Raw genomic sequence first — 22022 nt, 5'->3', positions numbered from 1 at the left:
CTATCTATCTATCTACTAACTTTAAAAATTAATCTACTTTAAAAATTTTAAACACATACACATAAACTTATGAATTCATACACGCTTGAACTCTGAACTCTTAGACTAATTTTACTTACTTATAAACCATCCAGAACACCTTAGCAACCCACTCAGAAGACCATAGCAACTTGAAATTACTTCAAACTATACTTTAAAATTTAAACTACTTTAATCTTTAAACTAATTTAAACTTTAAAATACTTTAAACTTCTTCAAACTTATTGGTCCAAACTTTCACAAGCCAACTTAAAGTTTGTCTCGACAAACTTTTTAATTAGTTTCTACTATTAGTTTTCTATACATTGACTCAATATGCCCTTTAAGTCGTCTGCTGTTTAAAACAAATAAAGAACTGATGAACTGACTAAGAGAATGGTTATTATGCGCAAACAGTGAGAAACTCATTTTCATTTTTGTATATTTGTTCCGATTTGCAGCTTTTGTGACATATAAACACGCACCAACCCAATCACTTGTTTTCGCGTTCATGTAAACACTACATTCAGATTCATCAATCGAAAGGATTCCTGTCCGATTGAAACAAAAGTTGTGTATGTAAACATAGCCAGAGTTAAGTGCTTTAAATTGCGGCCAAAATTGTATTACTAAGCCCCTGTGAAAATCAGACACTACCAATCTACCCCATTTAGATATGTTTAGAGACTAACATACAAACTTTCATTTACCCTGCAAATAAAAAGTCATGCATGGTTTTACATGTGGATGCAGTGGCCTTCTTCACAAACACACAGATATTGTAATAGCTGTAATTCAAAGCAGAATCAAGAACGTTTTGACTGTAAGAACTCCCAGCTCAGTCCTACTGCTAGAATAGTTTGCCCCTATACAAATTAAATAGTGTACATAACACTTTTTAATCTTTTTCTGACTTTTAATATTTTAGTTTTCCTTTTCAACCTACACTTGGCTGTAGCATTTAGTTTAAAAACATGACAATGTAGTTGTGTCCCAATAGAAGAAATACATTCTTTCTTAAATTGTCCCAGTTTATTGCCCATTGATCCACCAGTTAACAGATGTTGTAGGAAAGAGTTTCTCAAACTATGACCCTCAAGGTCTGCTTTCCTCCAGAGTTTATCTCCAACACTCATCAAACACTCAAATGGAAGGCTGTGTCCTTGTAAGCCTGGATATCCCTCCCGCAACGTCATCGAGTGGCAGCAAAGGCCATCTCAATTTGAAGGATTCTTGGAAAGCAGCTTTCATTTCGCGTCCTTCGTTCAGCTCATTTTGAAGGATGCATTAGCTGCCTCCCAATTCATCACCCGATTGCATCACCGGGGCCTGGCGAAGGCTGTCCCAATTCGAAGGCGGCCTACAAATGCGTCCTTACATGTGTCCCAATTTGGAGGCCGCATCCTTCTAAGCCTGTGTCTGAAAGCCGATTGCGTCACACCATCACAATAAAGGCTGTCCCAATTCAAGGTACCTTCAAATGCGTTCTTCTTTCCCCGGATAGAATAAGCCGATCCTTTGCAGCCTAGCCTATCCCAAGAATCATTGCGGCTGTGACGACAGGATTTTTTTTAAAAGCAAATGGCGGGTGATAGTTCTGTGGCGGCCGAAGAATACACTTATAAATGTAAGTATTGTGTTTGAATTAACTCAAATATCTAGTGAAACAAGTGTTCAAAATTTAAGAAAGAAACAAGTGTCTTCTTTCTTAAAAACATGAACTTGAATTAAAAATGTTACCACTGCGCGACTTAATTTGTTAGGTGGTCTGAGGCAAAACTTGTTCTAATATTTCGTTTTGTTTTAGGGAGCAAGGAGCAGACAGCTCGATTTATTAAAATGAGGGCCGAAAACGATGATTTATTTACCGGGGCCAAAAACTCAGCCATCGTGGGTTGGAGGTAAAGCCTGTTTCTACTTGGCTCTCTTGTGTATTATAACAACAGACCCTATTCAAAGCTCACAACAATAAGACAACCAGTAGATAAGGCAATAGTCTTTCACTTTGTTGTTTTTTGGAGAGCTGTCATGGAATACATAAATGTTTTAACCAAACTTGAGGATCCAGAAATATGATTTCTGCACTGTAAAAAAAAAATGTTGGTTTAACTTAAAAAATTAAGTAACCTGGTTGCCTTAAAATTTTAAGTTGATTAAACCAGAAAAAATGAGTTAAAACAATGAAGGAGATTAATTTAATCATCAGAAACTCAAAATAATAAGTTATCCGAACTAAATAAATGATTTAAGTTGATTTGACAAAAGAAAAAATGGTGTGATAACAAATCTTGAAAATTATTTTTACAGTGTGGAGAATTTGTATGCATGTCCTGCTGTTATATTTTCTTCTTTTCTTCAGTTTTTTTACAAGTGTTTCCATTTTCTCTTGTTTAAGGACAATACTGGGGAAAATGGGCCTGCTGGGGAAGATCACGTCCTTGCAGGCCAAAAAGAAATGGGACAACTTAAAAAGAAAATACAAAGTATGTAAAAATTAATAGACACATCTTTGCTGAAATATGTTGTGCTTTTGTTGTTAACAAGTATTTGCTCTACCTTAGGATTGCAAGTGTCCTGGAACATGTGAGGGAGGGAGTGGGAAACCCACTGCTGAAACTTGGCCGTGGTTTGTCCTCATGGATGAGGTGTTGAGACAGAGGCATTGCACCAACCCCCCTGTCCTCGTTACCTCTACCCCTGAGGACACATCAGGGACGAGTTCAGTAATGGACGACCAAGATGAGGAGGAGCCAGAGCCAGCACCAACATCAGCCAAGAGGAAAAGAGAGCGAGAGGATGAGCTGATCGAGCTAATCAGGGAGGACATGAAGTTTCAGAGAGAGACCGAGGAGAGGAGATCACAGGAGCACAGGGAGAGAATGGACCGACTGTTTTCTCTTCTTGAGAGAATGGTCGAGAAATAACAATTTTGTTATACAAGTTAAAATTCGTAAATGAAACAAAATAAATTGTTCAATACAACTATTTACAAGCTTGCGTTTAAGATAAGAAAAACAAAATACATTTTAAATGAACAGTACGGAAGAAAACTAAGTGTCTGTACACTTTTATTGAGCTGAGCAGGGAGAACCTGGCGGAGCTGCTGGATATGGATGGGCTCAGGGTGTCGGTGTGGCATCATCTGGGACGAGTGCATATTTCCACACATGTTTGCTTCCATGTAGCTGAGACGTTCTCAGAAAGAGGGAAGAATAAATTAAATGAATCTATCCCCAAAAATCAAGCCATAAAATATTTTGAACGTGTAAAACCGTTCCATGACAATAGTTTTCTAGGCATCGTAGCTTTACAATTCTCGTACTTGCCAGTTCCAAATAGTCGTGGTCGGTGTGTAGCTCCTCCGAGGCAGACACTTCTTCAGACATTCTCCTCGTGCTCATCCTCCGCTTGATGGTTTAATGTGGACATGGCGTCAATAGCTCCTGCTGCTTTCAAGAAAACCCTCCTCGGCAGTCCTGCAAACCCATGGCAAACCGCCTCCAGGTCTGATGGGGTCTTCGGAAGGTGGATAAACGTACACCTACTCTGTGATTCTGTGGACAATGTTGTGCAGGAACGAGGCATTGTAAACACTGGAGACTACGCTGTATGATGCCTCACTCGCCAGACAGAAAAGAAATGATAGGGTCTCAATTGTGACACCCCATCCGTGTCTGCATTTACTGATCTGATCCAGTTGGATGTGTTGATGAAGAACAGTCCAGTGGTTTGGCCAGGTTTTGTGAGCATTGCCAATCACAGTCAGTCAGAACTGATTGCTGGGAACAATGCTCAGTTTTCACTGAATTAATAATTTTGACACATATTGGACTTTTTTTTTCCTTTACACTTTTACAGTCATTGATATACTCACCTTCATAAATGAATATCCAAGACTTGTAGAGAGTTTAGTCCATATATATATATATATATATTTAAGGCACACCAAAGATGATGGTACATTTATTACTACTACTGTATTAATTGAGAATAATCTAAAATAATGCAAAAATGCCGTTCCTTAATGCTAAAATGCGAATCTTAAATTTCTTACAGTTAGGTTTTAAATTTAAATGTTTTTAAAATGTTTTTGATTTGATTTTTTTCTTTTCTTTACAAAATGAAATGAACAATCACACATCTGGCAGGACTACTGAATTGTTATATTGTTTGTCATTTGTAAAAAAAAAAATTTATATATATTTTTTTATTTGTTTGCTTGCATTATTGTCTCTAGCTAATCCAGCTATTCAAAAGCCCATTCACAATCAACAATATAAAAATAATAATAGAAAATGAATGAAACAGAGTGTGGGTGAGATTCAGATCATTTTGCATTTCACCAAAACAGATTGTATTTGATTTTTATATTATATTTATTTTTTATTAATATTTTTATATTAATATTTTGATCTGAGTCACTGATACACAGACTTTTATTTCGCCTCTGTGCGCGCCAGAGCCATGGTGCACGCTTGGGTCATGATGTGACCTCACGGTATTAAATATTGTTAGTGTATCACGGTATATAATATTGTTATGGGTGCTTGCTGTGAGAAAAAAAATCAATCGATAAACGCATATGGCAAATGAAGTGCATTCAACTCGCTTCAGCGTGTATTAATGAGAGGCGCGCGCACGCGAAGGGGCGTGCGATTTGTCCGCGAGTCGGAATTCGGTACAACACCTGCCGTTTTAATACCGAAAAGACTCGTGTTTTTCTTTTACACTACGCTGAACGGTCGGTTAAGTAAGCGAGTGTCATTGACGAACAGTGACCGGAAGTGTTCCAGCCTACCATAGACAAACCGGAAATTCCATTTCCGTTGTGGTGCAACTAGCGAATTAAAGCTCTTTACGAACTTGACGTGAGATGCCGACTGACGTGTCACTGTCACATGCACAAGCTTAGAGCAATATTGTAAGTAATTAATACATTTTTAACTAGCAGAATAATAATGCATCACGATGCGATAGTTGACTGTATGTTGTGAGAAATGTGTGTGATCTGTGTTATGTACTTGTATACATGCCCCTTGTGAGATTAATAAAGTTGATAAAAAAGGAAAGTAAATAGTCTCACTTTCAGTTACGTCTTAACTATTATAATATTTCGAAGGGCAAAACATGAACTTTAACCATTGGCTTTACTTTTTCAATCAGCTGTCAATTCAGCGCGAGGGAGTAGAGCAGTAGCATAGCATTAGCACCTCAGCTCCACCCGCGTCCCGCCTCTTTGCCCATTTTAATTTATCCAGTAGTGACGAGAGGTGACGCACTGCCAATATGGCGACGGCCGGCCACGCCCACTTTAGGCCTCAAAAACGCTCTTCAGAAACCTATGGGTGACGTCACGGACACTACATCCATATTTTTTTACAGTCTATGGTTATGTCCTAATATTCTCTCCTTTTCACTCCGGCTGCCGACACCCGTCCCCCTCTCTCTTTTTTTTTTTTTTACAGATCTGCATGGTTCACGTAGGTCACATTTTCAGGTCGGAAAATCCGGAATTCCGGATTAATCCGGAAAAATCACATCCCTGATCAATGGACAGAGTTATTGCATCTGTCAAACAAGTACCTTTATCTGCCTCAACTAATGCACGTCGTGTACACGTTTTGGCGGAGCAAGTTCAGCGAGCTGTCATTGACGGGGTGAAGGAAGCCAAATATATTTCGCTGGCTATTGATGAGTCCACTGACAACACGGATATCTCACAGTTGTGCGTTTTTGTCAGATACTATGATGGCAAAGATTTCCGAGAAGAGCTGCTGGCACTGCTTCCACTCGAGGATAACACCACTGCTGACATCATCTTTGGAAAACTGGAGGATTTTTTTAAAAGCCATGGATTGTCCCTGGATAAAATCAACCTGACAGTGACAGATGGTGCACCTGCCATGATTGTAATAAATAAGGGTCTGGTGGTGAGCAGAATAAAGACTGTCGCTCCTAAAACTAACGCACTCCATTGTATCATCCATCAAAGTGTGCTGTGCGCAAAGCTAAGTGGGGAGCTCAAAGAGGTGATGGAAAAAACAATGAAAATTATTAACCACATCAGAGGAACTTCAAGCACGCAGCACCGCCTGTTCCGCAAATTCGTATGATGACCTGTTACTCCACAATGACGTGCGCTGGCTGAGTAAGGGCAAAGCACTGGAGCGCTTCGTTGAACTCCGTGCCCAAGTAGTGGATTTTTCAAAACAAAGTAAGTCCAAAGTGGCAGCTGACCATCTCCGCATCTTGCAAGACATGGGATACATGTGCAACGTTGCATTTTTAACAGACATTTTCTCCCATTTAAATACACGACAAGAAAAATCAGTGGTGGATTTGGTGGAAAAACTTGAAACCTTTGGGAACAAACTTGATCTGTTCCACACAGATTTGTTGTCAGGGAGGCTGCCGCACTTCAACACACTGAAGACGGTGGGAGAAGGCAACGTAACAGACAAGATGAAGATATTTATCACACAATTAAAAGACAACTTCTCTGCTAGATTTGATTACTTTTTTTTATTTGAGCACGTTTTGGATATCTTGTCCCTTGGAGGAGATCTTGGAGGTCTACGGCACATTGAAGACACTGGCTATGTATGTGCTCACCATGTTCGGTTCAACCTACACCTGTGAGGCTGCGTTCTCCAAGATGAACTCGATTAAAACGCACAAGAGGAACCGTCTGTCAACCCAGTCTTTGGAGGACTGTTTGCGTATAAGTCTGACAGTGGCCAAGCCTGATGTGAAAAGTTAGAGGGGAAATGTAACTTCAGCCATTGATTAATTAGTGTTATAGTAGTCTATTTCAGCCTTGTGATTTGATTTCGCTATTGCCCACTTAACGTTTTATTTGCTGTGCGAACAATATTTGTGACCTGTTTTGTTCTGGTTCCAGGCTATTTATTAACCATGCTATTTTAAATTGTGCCAGATCGTTTTTTCCTCCTTTTTTAGTCCTGAGGAGTTTGCTAGTTCCAAGCATGTTGTTGAGACTTTTGACATAAAAAACAAATGTTAAGTAAGGGCATGAGGAAAAGTTATGTTTTAAAAAAAACTGTGAAACAATAAATACAAAACAGTGTAACGAGTGTGTCCTCATTTTGGGGTGTAGCCTAAATAGAGTCATAAATGGTGGTGATTACTGAGAAGAGACTCAGTTGTTGCTGCTTTTAGTTGCTTTAATAGTGTAGAATAGGCCTACATATTTTCTCTTTGATCCTCACAATTTTGGAATCCAGTCGTGGGCCGGATCGAACGGCTTGGCGGGCCGCCAGTTGATCATCAGTGTTATAGAGAAACCGATCGTAAATAGAAACTGAGGGCATATAAATCTTTAGATGCCTATATGGTCCTGTACAAGACTTGTGTGTACGATCCGCCGTTCTGCCAAGCCAGCGCCGAGACCACGACAATGTAAAGAGTGACATTATAGTGCGATTTTAATGATGTGAATATTTTCTAGAAATAAAAGTTCAAGATACAGCCTATTCATTTTTTCATCAATTCTTGCACCAGACAACACAATAAGATGACATTTAATAATAGTAACAATTATTTGAGCTCCTTATTATGTAGCCAAATCTGTGCTGTTTTGTATTGGCCGCCTCCAGTTTTCACTTTGTTTTGCCTCCAGCTAGCGCCGTGACGTAACTGTGACGTCGGCGCAAAAGGGGTCTATAGCCCCGTTAATTTAAAACTGAATCTTGAACAGTACCAGAAAGACACCTTATGGAGGTTAAACACATTTGTACTAATTCAGATGAAGGAACAAATTAATGCAGTTATTAGAGAGAGAGAGATAGAGAGAGACATTGAAATAATGAGACAGAAAAGCATGTGCGTCAATATTATTATTTATTTATTAACTTCGTTTTAATTAATTCGTTCATTATTGTTTTCTATAATTGACAGTAGATAACCCAATAAATGAAACACACGAAGCACTTTTTTACAAGTAAGCCAATCAATAATTATTTATTTGTTATATTATCTGGAATAATTACGAAAATCCGTGCAGCAGGACTATTCATTTATTTATATAGCCTATTCAGTTTAATTTTCTATTTAGCCTATTATAGATAGGACTATACTTTATTTATTAAAATTAAACTGTATGTGTCACTTGATTGTGAAGTTAGACATCGAAAATTGCAGATCAAGCGCATGGGGCTGCATGTCTTCTCTTGTTATGAATTCTGTCCTATTTTCCGTTAACTACGCGCAGTGATATGGAACTGTAATGCGGTTCAAACTTGCCTGAAACTACTTTAGCCGTCAAAATAATTGCACACCTATTGAATGTTCTCAACCAATCAGAATCAAGCGTTCAATAGGCCTGTAGTATAATTGATTTGAATATCCCCAACTGAGCAAGCCAAAGGCGACAGTGGCAAGGAACTGAAAAACTCCATCAGGTGACCCGATGGAGGAAAAAAAAACCTTGGGAGAACCCAGGCTCAGTCGGGGGCCAGTTCTCCTCTGGCGTTTATGAACTAGAGGCCGAATTTACAGTAACTGTGACGTAAAAATTTATATGAATGTTTTTAAATAGACTTTAAACGCGAACCTGTGATAAATTGGTAGTAACAGCCCTGCTGATGACGTTCACATGCGCATTAAGAATTGATTCAATAGTTATGTGCGTTTGAATATATGCGCGCAGGTTTTTAAATTCCCTCATGCCTGAACAAACTACTTGTTTCTAAATTTGATACAGATTTTCGAATCACTTCAGGGTAGGGACGCGAAACGAATTCACATCGCTTAATCTGTAGAGTGGGAAAGGGATCCTCCATAGGGAGAGGCTAGTTGGCACTTCAGCACTGCATTGTCATCGTGACCCGGCTAAGGTCATCACCAGATCTGGATACGGCCTGGATCAGGCAGGCTGCGGGAAAACCTCGGGATAAACAAAGACACTAAAATTAGCATAGATGCCATTCTTCTTATGATGTAACGATTATTGTAGCATTGATTGTAACATGATTATTGTAACAGTTGTAGTTTTTTTAACATTTAACAGACATGTCTTGGAATTAAAAGGAAAAACTTAAGTTTAATTATGGTATAATGGGTGTTGGTGTGGATGGTCATTTGATTTACCCTCAGCACTTCTCTCATTTATCGGTGCAGTGGTCTGGTCTGAGCTGCGATAATGAAGAGACGGCAGCTTCACAAAATTTCCCGTCCTTGTCCTCTTTCTCATCGGCATCTCATTTTCCTCAAATGGTTGATGCTTTTCAGCCGCGTCGACTCAATCTGGATACGACCTGGACAGAGAAACAGAGTACCTGTGCGTAATCCGGTCCAGGGGTCACATTCAGTCCCGTAGCAGCCATGTATGTCCATGTTTTGATCTTCTCTATTCCATTAAATTTGGGTTTTGACAGCAACTGTTGAGAAAAAAATAGTCAAATGTTTAGGGAAAAAATAATTGCCAGTCCAGCAGTTCAATGATCTCTTTAACTTTGGGGCCCCTATTAACAACAGGCCGACCTCTAATGGGACGGGTGTAGGATGACCAGGCTGGAAGAAAGATCATTGTTGATTAGAGGATTTTTATAAGATTTTAGAATACAAATTTTTGTCCAGTTTTGGAAAAATGTTGTTTTCATGTTCTTTGACTTTTTGACATTTTTCACTGCCACCTGATCAACAAAACATTTAGCTCATTACAATTACAACATGTAAATTGCACCACATAGTGAACATTATATACAATAAAAGGACTTGAAATGGATAGTGAGGCAAAAGAATTTGCTAAATGTAAGAAATGACTATACCTCAAGACCATCCTCCAAGCGCTTCCCTTCATAAACCTTGCCGAATCCTCCCACACCAAGCATTTTGCCGATTTTAAACCGGCTCAGAATGCCGTCTGTTAAAAAATTAATGGTTATATTTGACATGAAATGTCAAGCATGGACAGCAGGGAGAGTAATATTTGAGATATGGCAGTAAACTCACCCTCAGTTGTTACGTCCACTCTGTGATCTGGTGCTGGACTGTGGTGGACTGGAGCTGAAGGGGTTTGAACCTGCGGATCTACAGGAGGAACGACTTCAAGACCACTGGATAGAGGTTCCTGAAGACCATGATCCTCTAGAGCACAGGCACTGTCCAGTAGAGAATTTCACGTTTCAAATAAATGATGCTTTGGATAAAAAGTGTCAGCTCAATATCTAACTGTTCTGTGTGAAATACATAATAATTACACACTGCATACCCATTATAGTGATTCTTTTGTTAAAATATAACACATGGATTTGTAATGGTCATTTGATTTACCCTCAGCACTTCTCTCATTTATCGGTGCAGTGGTCTGGTCTGAGCTGCGATAATGAAGAGACGGCAGCTTCACAAAACTTCCCGTCCTTGTCCTCTTTCTCATCGGCATCTCATTTTCCTCAAATGGTTGATGCTTTTCAGCCGCGTCGACTCAATCTGGATATGACCTGGACAGAGAAACAGAGTACCTGTGCGTAATCCGGTCCAGGGGTCACATTCAGTCCCGTAGCAGCCATGTATGTCCATGTTTTGATCTTCTCCACTCCATTAAATTTGGGTTTTGACAGCAACTGTTTTGGGGAAAAAATAATTGGAGAAGAAAAATATACATTTCCCCTTTCGCCATTATTCAAAGTAACAGAAATACACGTTTTCACTTTCTTGGATTATTTAACTGGCAGGTGGCATGCCAGTTTTCCAGGTATATATGGGATTGCATTAATCTTTCTGAAAATGATGTACAGAGCTCTAATAAACAGAAAACTTCTCTCGCTAGTGGCTGCAGTGGTCTGATCGTCCACTTTCTGACCCTGACCTCAGCTGCTGCTCCGACCTACTCCTCCTCTTCTGTCTCTCCTGACTATCGCTTCCCTTTCTAACAGGTTGATGATAAACATACATTACACATATAAGAGATTTGACCTTGACTTTTCCTGTTTCACAATAAACTAAGAACATATCAAACAAATAGACAAAAAAAGTGTCTTCTAAATATTAATATACAGGTGAAACTCGAAAAATTAGAACATTGTGCAAAAGTTCATTTATTTACGTAATTCAACTTAAAAGGTGAAACTAATATATTATACAGACTCATAACATGCAAAGTGAGACATTTCAAGCCTTTATTTGTTATAATTGTGATGATTATGGATGAAACCCCAAATTCAGTTAGAATATTGTGAAAAGGTTTTCATAGCTGTACGCCATAATCATCACAATTATAACAAATAAAGGCTAGAAATATCACACTCTGCATGTTATGAGTCTCTCTATCATATATTAGTTTGACCTTTTAAGTTGAATTACTGAAATAAATTAACTTTTGCATGATATTCTAATTTTTCGAGTTTCACCTGTAAATCCAAATTCATTTCTAGCTTATTAGGGTCATTACCTTAAACCAATTATGGGAAATGATTTCCTCCAAACCAATCCGCTCACTTGGGTTTTCCTGCAGGAGGCGTCGAATCAGGTCGCGGCAATCTGTGAAGAGACCGTAAACTTTACACCTGCTGTCTTTCTATTAAGCTGTGAGATTAGACTACGCTATACTGTACGGTTAAAAAAACTGGAACTGGTAACAGCCATATTTTATGAAGCTTTCTGGTTTTGGTGTTACTGTTACTTCTTTGTTTCATTTCTATTTTGGTGATTTGAAATTATAATTGATCATCTTTTTTATAATGAATGGAATTTTACCGTTGGACAAGTAAATCATAGACCAGGTGTTATTCTTAATCCTCAGATGGTCTTTGGGTTCTGGTAAGCGTCCACACACCATCTGGAATAAGAGCATTCCCAGAGACCACACAGTAGCTGGTTTACCGTGGTACCTTTGCAATCTGTCGAACTCAGGTGGACAGTACCTTCTTGTGCCTAGAAAGAGATTTGTCTGTTGGTTAAGCTTGAAATCCCATAGCATGTTTTCTCTAGGTGATGATACACGGGGCAACTTTTTGAGCAATGTTGCCGTTAACAACAACATAACAACATTAACAACATGCCGATACATACCACGGAAGTCGTCATAGGCGGACTCTTTCAGGAATCTCCCGCACCTGAAGTCAATCAGTTTGACCTCACGTGTTTTTTTGTTGATCAGCAGGTTTTGTAACTTGATGTTGCCGTGGAAAACTCTTCGGTCACAGCACGTCTGAGCAGCCGTTGTTGCCTGCGCCATGATAGTCCGTGCCGTTTCCTCACAGAGAATGCGTTTGCGATTATCCCAAAAAACAAACACATCTTCGCAGTCTGGGGGACGCTCCAAGACCATGATATATTGGTCATGCTGGTCCTGCCAGTCCAGCAGTTCAATGATCTCTTTAACTTTGGGGTCCCTATTAACATATTTTAACAGGCCGACCTCTAATGGGACGGGTGTAGGATGACCAGGCTGGAAGAAAGATCATTGTTGATTAGAGGATTTTTATAAGATTTTAGAATAAAAAAATGTTTGTCCAGTTTTGGAAAAATGTTGTTTTCATGATCAAACTTACAATTTTGATGTATTCCATGTTCTTTAACTTTTTGACAATTTTCACTGCCACCTGATCAACAAAACAAAACATTTAGCCCATTACAATTACATTTACAAACATGTAAATTGCACCACATAGCCTAGTGAACATAACATACAATAAAAGGACTTGAAATGGATAGTGAGACGAAAAAGAATTTGCTAAATTGATAAATGTAAGATGACTATACCTCAAGATCATCCTCCAAGCGCTTCCCTTCATAAACCTTGCCAAATTCTCCAAAACGAAGCATTTCGCCGATTTTAAACCGGCTCAGAATGTCGCCTGTTAAAAGATTAATGGTTATAGTTGACATGAAATGTCAAGCATGGACAGCAGTGAGTCTAATATTTGAGATATGGCAGTAAACCCAATTGTATTGTACAATTGTAGTTTCTTTTTTAACAAAACTTGTTTAGATATTTAAGAGATGTCTTGAAATTCAAAGAAAAAACTTAAGTTTAATTATGGTATAATGTGTGGTGGTGTGGATGGATTTGTAATGGTCATTTGATTTAACTTACCCTCAGCACTTTTCTCATTTCTCGGTGCAGTAGCCGCATTGGTTCTGGATGTTGAGGGGGAGTCGCACACCTGAGCGAGGGTAAAAATAATTTTTTATAGGCTGCATTTACACTGCAGGTCTTGATGCCCAAATCCGATTTTCTGACTATATCTGATTTTATTGACAACCCGCTTACATCATCTTTTAAAAGTGACCCATATCCGATTTTTGCATTTACACTATACACTGCTGAAACTACCAAATGCAGACGTTCTGACCCGGGAAATTAAGCAAAACAGCACAAACTTCAATGGATGCAGATGCGAATAAAATTATCCAGTGTTTTTCTTTCCCCAATATTTTGAAAAGTCATCAAAACATTGGTCTCGTACGCCGGAGAATAAGAGGAGAGGCACTGTAGCGAGCACTTAAAACGATGCCTCATTTATCTCGTGAAATGTCTTCAAATACAGATTTATTTCTGTAACAACCCTGCATTTTTGCCTGCACTCATCGCCCAAAACACTCAAACGACATGAAACCTCCGCATTGCTCCACTGTGTGTATCCTTTCTTCCATCGCGCCTATAATCGCGCACTTTTTAATGACGTACGTCTCGCATTTACTGGGGAATATCCGATTTGTCTGCTTACATGGCACACGTAAATGCACGTATCCGATTAATATCCGATTTATTACCACATATGAATGAGGCCTGAATCTGATCTGAGAAAATCGGAATCCATGCGTTTTTTCCTGCTTACACGTTCACAGGTCATATCCGATCTGTGCCACATGAGAGGAAAAAATCGGATTTAGGTCACTTGAACCATGCAGTGTAAACGAGGCCATAGAGACTCATAACACGCAAAGTGAGACATTTCAAGCCTTTATTTGTTATAATTGTGATGATTATGGATGAAACCCCAAATTCAGTTAGAATATTGTGAAAAGGTTTTCATAGCTGTATGCCATAATCATCACAATTATAACAAATAAAGGCTTGAAATATCACACTCTGCATGTTATGAGTCTCTCTATCATATATTAGTTTGACCTTTTAAGTTAAATTACTGAAATAAATTAACTTATGCATGATATTCTAATTTTTCGAGTTTCACCTGTAAATCCAAATTCATTTCTAGCTTATTAGGGTCATTACCTTAAACCAATTATGGGAAATGATTTCCTCCAAACCAATCCGCTCACTTGGGTTTTCCTGCAGGAGGCGTCGAATCAGGTCGCGGCAATCTGTGAAGAGACCTTAAACTTTACACCTGCTGTCTTTCTATTAAGCTGCGAGATTAGACTACGCTATACTGTACGGTTAAAAAAAAACTGGAACTGGTAACAGCCATGTTTTATAAAGCTTTCTGGTTTTGGTGTTACTGTTACTTCTTTGTTTCATTTGTTCTATTTTGGTGATTTGAAATTATAATTGATCATCTTTTTTATAATGAATGCAATTTTACCGTTGGACAAGTGAAACATAGACCAGGTGTTATCCTTAATCCTCAGATGGTCTTCGGGTTCTGGATAGCGTCCAACCAACATTACGAATAAGAGCACTCCCAGAGACCACACAGTAGCTGGTTTAGCGTGGTAATTGCCCCTTGTGTGGAACTCAGGAGGACAGTACATTCTTGTGCCTAGAAAGAGATTTGTCTGATGGTTAAGCTTGAAATCCCATAGCATGTTTTCTCCAGGTGATGATATACAGGGCAACTTATTGAGCAATGTTGCCGTTAACAGGAAACCAGGTGAGATACAGGGCCCATGACCGATCTAAAGTACCCAGACAGAAATTTGTTGCCCATTCTCAATGAGAAAGCGCCCAAGCAACATCGTTCTGCAACATTGCTCAAAAAAGTTGCCCCATGTATCAACACCTTCTGTATCCATTAGAGTAAATTAATAATTTAGTTGTTTTTATTCACAATTCTGGAGTTTTAAAAGTGAGATCAATCCATGGCCAAACCAGGCGTGAGGCGACATATTTAGTGGGAACATATTCATCTAAATTTAAAAAATAAAAACTTTTAAACCTTGATTCATAATACATACCACAGAAGTCGTAATAGGCGGACTCTTCCAGGAATCTCCCGCACCCGAAGTCAATCAGTTTGACCTCAAGTGTTTTTTTGTTGATCAGCAGGTTTTGTAACTTGATGTCGCTGTGGAAAACTCTTCGGTCACAGCACGTCTGAGCAGCCCTTGTTGCCTGTGCCATGATAGTCCGTGCCGTTTCCTCACAGAGTTTGCGTTTGCGATTATCCCAAAAATGAGACACATCTTCGCAGTGTGGGGGACGCTCCAAGACCATGATATATCCGTCAGGATGGTCCTGCCAGTCCAGCAGTTCAATGATCTCTTTAACTTTGGGGTCCCTATTAACATATTTTAACATGCCGACCTCTAATGGGACTGGTGTAGGATGACCAGGCTGGAAGAAAGATCATTGTTGGTTGTAGGATTTTTATAAGATTTTAGAATAAAAAATGTTTGTCCAGTTTTGGAAAAATGTTGTTTTCATGATCAAACTTACAATTCTGACGTATTCCATGCTCTTTGACTTTTTGACAAATTTCACTGCTACCTGATCAACAAAACAAAACATTTAGCCCATTACAATTACATTTACAAACATGTAAATTGCACCACATAGCCTAGTGAACATAACATAAAATAAAAGGACTTGAAATGGATAGTGAGACGAAAAAGAATTTGCTAAATCGATAAATGTAAGAAATGACTATACCTCAAGATCATCCTCCAAGCGCTTCCCTTCATAAACCTTGCCGAATCCTCCCTCACCAAGCATTCTGCCGACTTTAAACCGGCTCAGAATGTCGCCTGTTAAAAGATTAATGGTTATAGTTGACAAGAAATGTCAAGCATGGACAGCAGGGAGAGTAATATTTGAGATATGAGATATGAGATATATATATATAGATATATTTTTTTACAAAACTTGTTTAGATATTTAATAGGGGTGGGATTCTCAATATATATTGTCATACAAGCAATATATTGCGATTCATGTTCCCCACATTATTCAAAGACATCACAAAAAATGAGCAAAATAAGACAATTTCAATTAAATGTCACATATAATTCTGTAAACATTATCTTCAACTGAAGTGCAAAAACTTGTTCTTGAACATTCAGGACACAGGACAGGACGTAATTATTCTCTGAATAGGAGAGGAGACCTCTCACATGAATGTTGAGCTCCAGGATTGCTAGATAGTCGGTGTTACCGGTGTTCGGGCTTGAGCACATCATTACACACAAATTATGCCAAAACGTCCGTTTTGTCAAATGTCCTCATAAGAGCTGTCTAAAATGATTTAAATAAAGTCTTAAATGGACATTTGTGAGAAAATGGGACGCGTGTCAGATCGCGTCTCTGTCCTACATTGCAGTATTAACGTGTAACTAAGTTAGCCCACAACGCTCAACGGCTGTCCGGATTCACTCACTCGTTTTCATTCACTCCTTCAAGCGAACAGTAGTGGACTAGCTTAGGGAATAAGCCTAACTTAGTGAATGCTTGTTTAGGGGGCGATTTCGGATTCAACCCATGTTCTCAAGCAGTGAAAAATAGAGAAACCAAGAAAATCGGAAAGTAAAACAGATAATTTTACAGTATTGCCTCAGAAAATATCGCGATACTGTATCGATTCCCCCCACCCCTAATATTTAAGACATGTCTTGGAATTAAAAGAAAAAACTTAAGTTTACTTATGGTATAATGCGTGGTCGTGTGGATGGATTTGTAATGGTCATTTAATTTAACTTACCATCAGCACTTCTCTCATTTCTCGGTGCGTCGGTTGTGGATGTTGATGGGGAGTTGCACTGAGCGAAGGGCTTTCTCTTGTTCTGTGCCATGATAACAGTTGTCCGGTTGGGTAACTTTATCAAATAAACTGCAAAACAAACAACGAAGACTGACTGTAGACTATTTGTTTGTTTCACACGGCTGAACTAACACAAACACAACACTGCGTTGCCCATGACAACGCTCAACTTCTTTTATGACGTCATTTTCGAATGCGCGTGAGACTGAAGCTGCCTACATTGTTCACAGCGGGGAAAATATTGTTTTCTATTCTAATGTTTCTACATAAAACATCTCATCTTGTCCTTTCACTTCATAATAAAAAAAGCAATATTTCTAGTATTATTCAATGTTTTTTATTTAAAGTCAGAATAATTTAGGGTTTGACAGGATTAATAAGAGAGAACAACCATTCAAAATGTGTTAAGATAATTTGGTGACATATCAGAAAAAGTGGAAAATTTATTTCACAAGATGTAAACAACACTGGTCCAGAAGCACTTCCTGTTTCAGTTTTTTAACACGACATAAAAGCTGGGATAAAATACAACCAACAGAACATTTAAAACTGAATCAAAAAGGTAAACAAACATCTTTGAGATGTTTGCTTTACATGTGAAATAAAGAAAACAGTTACAAACTGAAACAGGAAGTGCTTCTGGACCAGTGTTGTTTACATCTTGTGAAATGGTCTAGCTATATAAAATATAATGGACCGCTTGCACTGAACTTCACGATCTTCCGTGTGGAAACAATACATATCACTTTCGGTTATGTTTACTTTCAATGTACTACTGAGTTGAACAAACGCCACCTAAAATGAGTGTCTATAATAAGATTTTATATTTTGGAATTTTTTATTGACATAAGAAGGGATATTCTGATGTTTACCGTGTGCAGAATTTTCAAAACTCATCGGAACATGAAGTTCAAATCCAAAACAAGCCAATCCGAGAAAGCTGCTGTTAATACGCCATTATTTCACCACAGGGTGTCAGTGTTCGTCTAGTTAGAAGATAAAAACGTGCAGCCAGTAATAATATAAGGGATACCAGTTGTGTCTTTATGCATTTATTCCATTATTGCAGTAGATTTTAAGTTAAAATTAAAGTAATTTAACAACATATTTGCTTGTTCGTGGTAGGGCTGTCACTTTACGTTCGAAAATCAATTGCACAATCGATCGGAAAACGAAAATAGGGAATCGATTTTAACGGCCTTCTCTCAGAGCGCGTCCGGCTCGTCACGTCACGCCCGCAGCGAACGCGTCACACAGCAACACACACACATAACAGCAAATTGTACTTCTGCATAATGAACAATGTGAATTCTACCTGTTTTCAGAAAGTCTCATGCATACAGATAGAGAATCGGAATCGATTTTAACAGCCTTCTCTCAGAGCGCGTCCAGCTCGATAGACAGAAAGGAGCTCGTCACGACACGCTCGCAGCGAACGCGCGTCACACAGAAACACACACACACACACACACACACACACACACACACACACACACACACACATAACAGCAAATTGTACATATGCATAGTGAAAAATGTGAATTCTGCCGGTATTCAGAAAGTCTCATGCATACAGATACAGATTCAGGCAATCGCCTATGTTGGCAAAATTTGTTTGACATTTAAGTAGTAGGCTAATCGAAATAATAACTCTAATCGTAAACAGAGCCATGTTGAATCCTAATGTTTTTCATTGATGTTATGGCAGTCCACTCTGCTTTTTTTTTTTTTTCCGAGAATGTTACACTCCTGTGTGTCATTGTGCACGAAGCTTCATGTCAATAAAAAATCAGAAATATTCCAGTGCGCGCCTTAAGCGCCCTCTATCGGCCTACTTTCGCCCTCATGCGGTGTCCGTGGATTTGCCTATATTTGGCTAAAATGGAAACGTGTTTAAACATGGAAAATCGATTTTACAATCGATTCAATAAAAACTTATGTCTCAAAAATCGATCTAGATTTTTTTGACAAAAGTGACAGCCCTAGTTCGTGGTTCTCTGATGTCGGCTAATGGTCACATGACAAACGATCCCAGTGCTTTAATTTGATTGTTTAGATTTTAAAAACGGATTTATTTTAATTTGACATTTCATGATTTCATTATGAGATTTTCATTAACAGCTCATAAACACCCCACAGTAATAGTTCAATAGCTATTTTTAAACATCTATAAACAAGTTTTTTTTAAAAAAAACAAGTCTATAACTATGTAAATGAGCACGATTTTCACAGCCTTATGTACTTTAAATCACATTAACATCACATTTTCACTCTTGCCTTGACAGGAATGTTTGCCATGAGACATCAGAAGTGTTTATTCTAACAGAATGCTTGTTTAGATGCTTTCAAGGGCAGTGGAGCCTCTTTTACTGTAGTGGAATGAGGAATATTATTTATTGCGTGTGTGTGTTTCCATGTATTACCTTTACACCAAGATTCGTCACACTGAAGTCGAGATATGGATAGCAGCATTTGTGGATGTTTTCCATAATTATCTTCTCCAAATACGTAGCAATATATGATTCCCTTGAGAAAAATGGCCATTTATTGTAACTGATATCCAAAATTATCGATATTGAATCGAATAGAATCGTAATCGAATTGCAAGCTTGTGAATCAAAATCGAATCGAATTGTGAAATTTGTCTCAATACCCAGCCCTAAAAGGGACCGTCTGAAACAGTATCGAGCGGCGCAGCGTAACGTTCGTTCGGAATGGCGGTATATTAAAAATTTATATCATAACAAAAATATAGACCGGTTTTCAGTATGATCCAGTATACCGCCCAGCACTAGCTCTCGGTCAGGCACACAAGGACACACTTTGCATATAAGAGTTTGGATGCCATGCTTGTCAACTATTATTAAGCATTGCATTACCCAGACAGCAAACTGACATTGAATCAACGTGGAAACGACATCTCTCATGACATTGAAACAACGTTGATTTGCTCATCGAATTAACGTTGAACCAACGTCAGACGCGGCGTTCTTCAAAGCTAAATGAAATCAAAAATTGGTTTGCTTTCATAACGTTGAAACAACGCGTTGATTTCAAGTTGATTTTCTGTTAGTTTTGAAAGAATGACGCATCTGACGTTGGTTCAACGTTAATTCGATGAGCAAAACAATGTCATATCAACGTTGTTTCGATGTCATATTTCCACGTTGATTCAATGTCAGTTTGCTATCTGGGTAACCATACCTAAAATTAATGTTGTTCACTTTTACTTGTTTGCAGGATAGTTAAAAGGCTGATCATACATTATACGTTTGTACTACTGAAATTCCCACAAGGATTTCAATGTCATATTATTTGAAATGCATCATAGATACATTTTCTAAAGATGTTTAAAAAAGTTTGTACTTGTTTAAATTCAAACAGTAGCATAACACACGTGACTAGTCCTGATTCGGGTGTATACGAATGAAATGTTTAACCACCAAGGCTTTCAATCACATGCAATTAACGAACTTTTGTGAATTGCAGTGTCCCAGGAGTGCAAATCTACCTCTGCCTTGCCATGTGATATGAATGTACAATAAGAACTGCAACTGATTGAATGTGCGCTGTAACATGATACTACATTTCTTCAAAAGCAGATCGTGGAGACATTTAAATCGTCCACAATCAAATATTGTGATACCGTGCAAACATGATGTGAGTATTGATTTGTATTAATGTTACCTCTCGGGTTGTTCTGCGCATGTTCATCTGTAGCGCTGGTCGATGATTGAGAACTGATCCATTCCTTAGGAAAAAAGGAAAAATTAAAACTAACACCAGAAACATCAGGCTGAATGTACATGAATCAGAGTGGTAATAACTAGAGACTCACTGTCTGACGACTCGGACTTCTTTAAACCAGTTTTCTGTAAGATGATCCCTGACTCTCTGTCACGAAGTCTCTGAAGTAGATCCAGGCATTCTGGAAAAGTTTTCAGAAGAGAGCTGATTAGTCCTGTTTTATTTATGTAAGCTAATGTTACCATCAAATACACTGCATTTGTTGCTGTTACGCCTGTTTCAAACTGCACACGTTAGCAGAGCGTATTTTTTTACTGCTAACACGTGCAGTGTGAAACCGGCGTTACTACTGGATGCCCATGATTCATTGCTAAAAATTAATTGTCAATCCGCTCTGTTTTATACTTTGCTTATTTGTCATCAAGGTAATTTTACTGTCACTTGTGTAAGAGCTTTATGTGCTTTCAAGCAATGCTATTTCCATTTCGTTCTTGTTTTTAGTCTCACCTTTGGACAAGTCTGCTTTTTTCCTACCAAACAAAGGTTTCAAATTCAAACCACTTTTTCCTTTGACCATCCCCTTCAGCACTCTGCATAAGTCTTCAGTTGCTGCTATTACAGCGCGACATCTCCTCTCTATCATTGATGTAGATTTGTCTCTTCCTGTAAGCAAAGTTTTCAGTTTAAGTTTTCATTTCCATATCCTGTGCATAATAAGGGAATTGTGCTCAAAAAGCAAACTCACAACTTTTTTTGATGTGCAGTGCTCTGCCAAAGCCTGTTAACTTGATCTTCATGGTGTATGGGATGTTGAGTATGTTTCTCTAACACAGTCTCATCCCAAATCGTCATATAACTGACGTTTTGGGACGTATTTTGACCATACGTCAATATCCGCCTTTTTAGGGCCCCCTTAAACGTCGGTAGATGGCGATCCCGGGCCGTCATACAACTGACGCTTTACCTTTAACGTCAGTTAGGTGACGGGTTAGGTTTAGGGTTAAGTTTAGGTATGGGGTAGAGTTAGGATCCCATAACCTCATCTACCGACGTTTAAGGGGGCCCTAAAAAGGCGAATATTGACGTATGGTCAAAAGACGTCCCAAAACGTCAGTTATATGACGATTTGGGATGAGACCGGGTTTGTTTCTCAGGCTTATGTCATTATGATAAACACCCTGATCCATGCAGTGCTCTATCGCAGCGATGACTTTCTGCATGATGTCTTTAGCTTTTGCTTCAGTCAGACGACCTCTGTTTTGTTTGATGAAATCAAACAAGGTTATGCTGGTATGTGGATATTCCATGTCGTGATCTTTCATTTCAAACCAGTCATATAACTTTACGACATGGTCG

At 38.6% G+C, this 22022-nt stretch overlaps 1 protein-coding gene across 3 annotated transcripts; it reads right to left on the bottom strand.

The window, feature by feature from the left end:
• Positions 1-7856: 7856 nt before the first annotated feature.
• LOC120487737 (uncharacterized) lies at positions 7857-21537 on the bottom strand. Of its 3 annotated transcripts, XM_089130862.1 has the most exons (21): positions 21412-21537; positions 21174-21329; positions 20758-20847; positions 20607-20670; positions 16860-16988; positions 15815-15909; positions 15602-15652; positions 15121-15499; positions 14529-14705; positions 14219-14307; positions 13076-13145; positions 12742-12836; positions 12531-12581; positions 12049-12427; positions 11734-11910; positions 11429-11517; positions 10312-10601; positions 9991-10139; positions 9807-9901; positions 9127-9416; positions 7857-8923 (listed from the first exon to the last, which is right to left on the bottom strand). In XM_089130862.1, the coding sequence occupies exons 5-17, from the start codon at positions 16948-16950 to the stop codon at positions 10449-10451; spliced, it is 1896 nt and encodes a 631-aa protein (XP_088986988.1). In that variant the 5' UTR covers positions 16951-16988; positions 20607-20670; positions 20758-20847; positions 21174-21329; positions 21412-21537; the 3' UTR covers positions 7857-8923; positions 9127-9416; positions 9807-9901; positions 9991-10139; positions 10312-10448. The 3 variants fall into 3 exon arrangements, with proteins under 3 accessions (XP_088986988.1, XP_088986987.1, XP_088986989.1); XM_089130861.1 differs by lacking the exons at positions 20607-20670; positions 20758-20847; positions 21174-21329; positions 21412-21537 and having other exon boundaries at positions 16860-17081; XM_089130863.1 differs by lacking the exons at positions 20607-20670; positions 20758-20847; positions 21174-21329; positions 21412-21537 and having other exon boundaries at positions 7857-8911; positions 16860-17081.
• Positions 21538-22022: the final 485 nt, after the last annotated feature.

The sequence above is a fragment of the Pimephales promelas genome, chromosome 5 (genome assembly GCF_988280905.1).
Source record: "Pimephales promelas chromosome 5, fPimPro1.hap1.1, whole genome shotgun sequence".
Taxonomy (NCBI): Eukaryota; Metazoa; Chordata; class Actinopteri; order Cypriniformes; family Leuciscidae; genus Pimephales; species Pimephales promelas.
The sequence above is the reverse complement of the archived record's forward strand: the minus strand, read 5'-3'. Positions and strand labels throughout refer to the sequence as shown.